The 6,876-nt window shown below is 48.6% G+C and overlaps 1 protein-coding gene across 1 annotated transcript; it reads left to right on the top strand.

Annotated features, from left to right (window-relative positions):
• Nucleotides 1–800: 800 nt before the first annotated feature.
• LOC135831039 (leucine-zipper-like transcriptional regulator 1) lies at nucleotides 801–5,414 on the top strand. Its single transcript, XM_065343286.1, has 4 exons — nucleotides 801–3,105; nucleotides 3,570–3,690; nucleotides 4,044–4,206; nucleotides 4,484–5,414. The coding sequence occupies exons 1-4, from the start codon at nucleotides 1,092–1,094 to the stop codon at nucleotides 4,817–4,819; spliced, it is 2,634 nt and encodes an 877-aa protein (XP_065199358.1). The 5' UTR covers nucleotides 801–1,091; the 3' UTR covers nucleotides 4,820–5,414.
• Nucleotides 5,415–6,876: the final 1,462 nt, after the last annotated feature.

Here is a 6,876-nt window from a genome sequence, read left to right as displayed (position 1 = left end):
ATTCAGTTATTGTGGAAGTGTAACGATAATAATTTTTAATTTTTAAGAATTACTGGCTTTGATATTCCATCATCCTACGTCATGTACTTCAAGTAAGTGTAGTCAGGCTGATGACATACTGTAGATGCAAGAGTCCACAACCCCGGGTTTCAATACGGACTCTTCATAGATCTAACTAATGCCAGTAACGCCAGTAATGGGTGTGGATTACAAGATAAAAAGAGGTCTCTGAAGCTCTCTTTGCACAGTCATGTTTGTACAGGCCATCTTACATATCGAGGCTGAGTTGGCATGGTTGGCAGCACAAGGCCGTCAAGGGAATCATGATGGTTGGCACTACAAGTAGCTGCTACATGTGAGCGTCACCTACTACTTCTACAGTAACCTTGAACCACAGGCACAGGCTAGGTCAACAGTGGTCAACGAGAAGGTCCAGTAAAGATCATCTGGTAGAGAGCAGGACCAAAATATTCTAAAAATAAACTTTGAGAAAGCATACTCTGCTGTACTGGTAGGTCTACATGGTACCAAGAGTACATACATGTACATTATGTACTCTTGATGGTACTAGTATACTGGTAAGTGGTATCGACAGAGCGCTTGCGTCAGCGCTTACTGCATGCATAATCATGAGTCCAAACTCCAAACTCGCTGACACTGTCACTGAACTCTTGACATTCAAAAAAGTAGATTGTGTGTACACTACATCATTGTCTACATGGCGCATGTACTCCAGTCTTGAAAGGTTTTCTTTGGAAGTAGATCTACTAGTATTTTATTATAATTTTTTAACAAGTTACTTTAGTTTCATGAGGCAGTTGAGTTGATGTTACCAGCAAGTAGTTCTGTAGTTCCGTCAGTGGAAACTATTGCCATAATTTTTTGAGCTCTTCCACGGTACGTGAGGTATCAGTTGTCCACCAGCACTGGCAGTAGCATTACCTCCTGGCTTCGCAGTGTTTGGTGCGGCTGTCTTGATTTTTCAAGATTTGACCCAGAAATGGAGGAGCACAAAACAAGCAATGTAGTGTGACTCTTTCTCCTTGTTTGTGCGTGTGTGTGTCTGTGTTCGTTGGCCCATACGGCTCGGTATGTCTGGCTTGGTGGGACAATCCAGTCACAGATCTAACACAAGTGCTGCAGAAAGTGATGTGCCTAGTCCTCGAAAGGCACGATGGTCCCAGTCCTCCCTTGAATCATTGTTCTACGATTTGAACAAACCAGGTGTTCAGGTGAAGCGTGCCCACCAATGGACTGTGGAGGAATCTTGCAACGAATTCGTTGGTGCCAGGAGAAGCAAACACACCATAGTGTCCTGGGGAAATGCCATCTTTGTGTTTGGCGGTGACGATGGCCGAAAAATGCTCAACGATTTGCTTCGCTTTGACTTGCTGGACAACTCGTGGGGTCGTGTTGTGACAAAGCATCACCCACCTGCGCCAAGATATCACCATAGTGCTGTGGTCTTCGGTGATAGCATGTTTATATTTGGAGGGTACACTGGAGACTTGAATTCACCAGCCATACTGAGAAATCTGAATGACCTGTTTGAGTTTCGCTTCACCACAAGCCAGTGGATTGAGTGGGACGAGAATGGCCCCGTTTCTTTTCCCTCTCCGCTGCACGTTTCTACCAGCACATCTTTCTGGCAACAGCAAGTTGTCGTCGGTGGTGTTGGATTTGGTGGTGGCGCAGGTAATCAGCTGCAGCAGCAACAACAAATTCAGCAGCTGCAGCAGCAATTGCAACAGCAGCAGCAGTTTCAGGCGGCGCCAGCGCATGCTCAGGCCCACGACGCACACGGTGGTTCAGGGACATCCCATCGGCCACCTGTACGGTCAGCTCATGGCGCTGCTGTGTACGATTCGAAAATGTGGATATTCGCCGGTTACGACGGCAACAAGCGTCTGAATGACATGTGGATGATACCGTTAGACAGTGGTAATCCTGATGTGGCAATCAAATGGACTGAGGTCCAACAATCCGGCGCGCATCCGCCTACCTGCTGCAACTTTCCGGTCGCAGTTCTCGGTGACTCCATGTTCGTGTTCTCCGGGCAATCGGGTGCTCACATCACCAATCACCTTTTCCAGTTCCGTTTCCCGGAACGCCGTTGGATGAGAGTGATAACGCAGCAGCTACTTCCAGGCACGTGCCCACCACCGGCACGGCGCTATGGCCACAGCATGGTAGCCCATGAAAAGAACAACATGTTGTACGTGTTCGGTGGCTGCACGGCTGACAACTTGTCACAGGACTTGCACTGCTTCGACCTCCAGACCTGCTCCTGGAGCGTCATTCCGGCTGCATCCGGCAGCCAGGTTCCTATCGGACGTGTCTTTCACTCGGCTACTGTCGTTGGTGATGCAATGTACGTGTTCGGCGGCACAGGCGCAGACAACACGCGCCACGCTGACATGTACCGATTTCAGTTTGATACACACCCGCGTAGCTCCCTGCAGGACGACTTCCTTCATCTGCTGCAACGTGGAGAGCTGTTCGACGTCTTCTTCCTGGTCGGTGGAAAGGATGGCAAGGAGGCACAGCGCATTGGAGCACACTCTGCCATTCTCTCTGCCCGCTCATCTGTTTTGCGAGCTCGCATTTTGCAAGCATCGGAGAAACTCAGAGCTGAGAAAGGCGACACGGTGGCGACTGAAGTCTCTGAGGCTGCTGTCGAACAAGATGGCGTGGAGCAACCGCTGGTTGAAGTCAGCATGCCTGACTTCACAGCGGATGTGTTCCGCATTGCATTGGTCTTTATGTATTCTGATCGCCTGGTTCCCAGTTCGCATACACTTGGCACTCATCTCAATACATCGGAAATGGGCCTGTTGATGGATGTATACAAGCTGGCAACTGAGCTTCGCCTTGCATTGCTGGAGCGGCTAACTGCATCGCTGATCGAGGGCTCGGTGGACCGGTCTAACGTGATCTTTGCACTGAAGTGCGCTCACGTCCACAACCTTGCATTTGCCAAGGAGTTCTGTCTGCGGTATGTAACGAAGGAAGCGAACTACCGGGAGATTGTCATGTCACCGGCATTTGAGAGCCTCGACCGGCCTCTCATGGTGGAGATAATACGACGCCAGCAAGCTTCCTCAGGTATGTTGATTCGCTATAGTTAGAATTCAGTTGCAAAGTCTTGTGGGAACTTGGAAGCATTGGAATAGCAATATTTGCAGAAAACATGTTGAATGGTTGGGGTTGGGCATGTGTTCACCACTGCGTTCTGATAGTGCGGGCTTTACTTTCTGTGTTATGAGCTACATGTATTAGTGAAAAATGGGTACTGCATGTTTTAGGAGCTGTGAAAGTGGTGACAACCCAGCACATTGCTGGATCTTTATCTTTCAGCAGCCATTTGCCAGTGCGACGTGCGTTGATTTAGTGTACCGATTTGAGATCATTAGCCTGCCTGTGGCCTGTTCAACTGTGAGTGTGTGCTGTTTCGTTTCCATATGAAATCTACAAGTGCCCCGACTTGCTTGTGGTCTCCAAAGCTCCTTGGTTCATCACCTCATCACCTGTGATTTACCCTTGTGATTTGGTCGTGTATGTCATGACAGGCTCTTCGCGTGCACCATCGCCAGACTCGGCGGACATTTCGCCAAGTCACAGCACCGGGCCTGCTCACTGTGGCACTCTCGTCACTGACTTGAAGCAATTGCTTGAGTCTAACCCGGACTGGTGAGCTGACTTTGCATGATTGTGTTCTAACCAGGCAGTAGTAAAATATCCGACGGAGACACGTCACTAATCCTGATTTTTTGGCAAAAGAGATCATCTGTCAAAGAACGTATTGCGTGAAAGGCCCATCCATCTGATGGAACAGCTTTTCTTTTTGCTTTTGTGATGCTCCGGCAGGAATATTCCCAAAGGTTGTGTCCGTAAGGTGCTTGCTTTTTTTTTTCTTCCCATGGCCGGGGGTCATTATGTTGTAGTTACGATCTGTCACGTCAAGCATGAGGAGGTATACAATGTACTATCAACTCACTCTGTGTGTGCTCTGCTCTGCTCATTGTATTATTGTCTTCCTACAGCGCGTTCTTCGATATGATCGTGGCGTGTGGAGAAGTGAGCCTGCCTGCTCACCGCGCCGTCCTGGCGGCTCGCAGCGGCTTCTTTGCGGCACTCTTCCGTAACTCGGTGCCTGGCTTGAACCAGGTCGATGGCGCCATTGGTGACATCATGCTCACGAAATCGGTAAGCACATGATGGTCGATTGTCTTGGTGTCGCTGTGGTGGTGCTGTTTCCTGGTTTTGGCGATTGGCTCTTGCCTTTACATATATCTGTTTACTCCTGCAGCTACTGTATTATAGGGAAGTTTCGCTCTACGTAATTACATATGAAAATAACTGCTAGAAGTAGGGCCGTTCCTCATTCTTGTGTAAGTGCACTAGTATGTTATGTTCTTTCTGCTCACATCCATGTGCGCGCGTGCGTGCGTGTGTGTGTGTGTGTGTGTGTGTGTGTCTACAGGTGCTCAAGGCTTTATTGCGCTTCATCTACTACGACGACGTGTCCATGCAACCAGAGCTTGCGCTGTACCTCTTCTCAGCTCCTCATTATTTCTCCTTTTCCAACAGTCGTCTGCAATCATTTTGCCGAGAAAGCTTGGAGACAAGTATCTCCGCTGCCAATGTTTTGGCGGTGTTGGAGTCTGCCGACAAGATCAAGGCATATGAGATGAAGCGGCATGCTCTCTCGATCATTTCTGCTGAGTTTCCCCGGGTTGTTCGGCTGGATGCACTGCGGCAGCTTGAGAAACCGCTGTTGTTGGACATCTTGGAGGCACTCGGTGAGATGCACTTCTAGTCGGATTATTGTGCTACCCTGCTGGTCAGTGGCTGCTAATGCATGCATGTCTACATGTTTCCTCTTTTTATGCTGTGCCGGGATTTTGTTATGTGTTAGGTTGATTCCCTTGTGTTACATGCAGTGTGCGGGCGTGTGTGTGTGTGCGTCTGTGTGTGTGTGTGTGTGTGTGTGTGTGTGTGTGTGTGTGTGTGTGTGTATGTTGAGTACACATGACTTTTTCCTCTGTTCACTTCCTTGATTCCATGCCAGTGAGCTGGGCTAAGAAGTTGTAGAGAACATTCTCGTTATTTTTTCCCTTTGAGATGTCCATTCTTGTTCTTTCGTTTCAAGCAAATGTCGTACTATTTGATTTTTTATCATATTGGCAGTATTCTGCATTTCACCCCGTTAGGTGCACTCTGATTTAGCCTGTAGATCAGGTCCCCTCCCAGTCTTGCACATAGCAATGGCTTGATTATGACTCTATTCAGCTACTCACCACATCCAGTTCGTTGCCCTCTGATTTAGCCTGTAGATCAGGTCAGGTCCGCTTTACTCATGTGCAATTATGTAAGTGTTACCAGCAGGCCACAGCGCCCGCTCTAGTCTTGTACATAGCAATGGCTTGATTGTGATTCTTCGCGCCGAAAAATCGTGTGAAGCACGCCTCGAATAAATTTGTCCCCACAGGATACCGTGATTCTGCGGACGCGCAATTTTCCGCGTTATTGGCTGTCATCCCCGTTTTCGAGAGATTTTGCATAAAACCCGCGGTTTTCATGGAAATAGTACATGATGTTGAAAATGCACTACAAAGTCGTACCGGTGCATGAGTTTGTACGGCAAAGTTGTATACTTGCATGAAACCAAGAGTAGATAAACAAGAGTGTGCAACTCGCGGATGGGTAGGCCCACGGCGGAATTTTTGTTGACGTAATCTTTTCGACGACGCACGCGCTGCGAGGCTTTCGGAAAGTTTTCCCTCGTGCTCTTGCAGCATGTGCTCTCACACTGCTCTGCGGCAAAATGCGCGTTTCTCTGAAAAAAGGTGACGTCAACAAAAAATTCCGCCATGGGCGGGGGTATCTGCAGATTGTGCAGGAGAGATCCGGAGTTGCACACTCTTGTTTATCTACTCTTGATGAAACTGTATGCTAAAGTAACTTGTAGAGTAGAACCCGGGTCAGGGATCCACCTAACTCTGCGCGGACATACATGTAGCTGGACTCAGTTGTACAGGGATGGGCATAAAGGTGTGCAAAACGACGACTTTTTGTGAGTAGATGGACCCCGGAAAAAAAGTTTGGAGCGAAAAAAGTTACGGCTTCCTCGGAAACCGACGGGGACCCCCCCCCCCTTGGGCCGGGAATTAAATCCCGGTATGAGGATCACCCGCACAATGTACTAGTACATGCCAAGTGCCCCCTGGCTCCGATCTCTAATCCGGTGTGGCCCTTAACCCGGGTTCTACTCTACAAATGACAGAGAACTCGTGCATAATGACCGCATAATGGCCTGTTTTAGCCCGCATAATTATGCGCATAATTTTAGTAGTTCGTCCGCGTTATTCTGTGGCCCGGGGACAGATAAATCCATAGCGCTCATACGAATTTTGGCACAGAAAATCGTACCCCAGAACCTCTGATGCTGCAGCTGTTGCTCCAGGTACATGTACATGTATGTGCTGAATCAAAGTGGGGAAGTCCGCACTGCATGCCTCGTGGCATTAAAAGTGAGTGATTAATTAACTAAAGAGAAATGGAGTGAGAAGAAACAACACCTATGAAAATGATAATCCTAGCACTAAGGTTTACCCACCTGGTCCACATTTTTTTTAACTAGCCCAGGTTGAAAATGCTCCTGTAAACCTCTATACTTGTCACGGCAGTGGGCCACCCGGGGGTACCGGTATGACTCGTATTACCTTCACATGATAGACTCCACAGCAGTACAGTGCGACCATATGCTTTTAATTCAGGTTATCATACTGCCCGGGCCAACCCTCACCCCGGCTACCCCCTTTTGGGGCCTCTCTGGGGGAGGGCTCAGACTTTTGGAGCTAGAATTGTAAGACT

This window comes from Sycon ciliatum, chromosome 1 (assembly GCF_964019385.1).
Source record: "Sycon ciliatum chromosome 1, ocSycCili1.1, whole genome shotgun sequence".
NCBI lineage: Eukaryota > Metazoa > Porifera > Calcarea > Leucosolenida > Sycettidae > Sycon > Sycon ciliatum.
This window is presented reverse-complemented; position numbering and strand designations above follow the sequence as displayed.

Excerpts from the sequence above, each read along its gene's own strand:
- LOC135831039 (XM_065343286.1), top strand. The coding sequence starts at position 1,092 with ATGTCTGGCTTGGTGGGACAATCCAGTCACAGATCTAACACAAGTGCT. Across the intron at positions 3,691-4,043 it reads CTTGAGTCTAACCCGGACTG|CGCGTTCTTCGATATGATCG; the intron begins GTGAGCTGACTT and ends GTCTTCCTACAG. Across the intron at positions 4,207-4,483 it reads ACATCATGCTCACGAAATCG|GTGCTCAAGGCTTTATTGCG; the intron begins GTAAGCACATGA and ends GTGTGTCTACAG.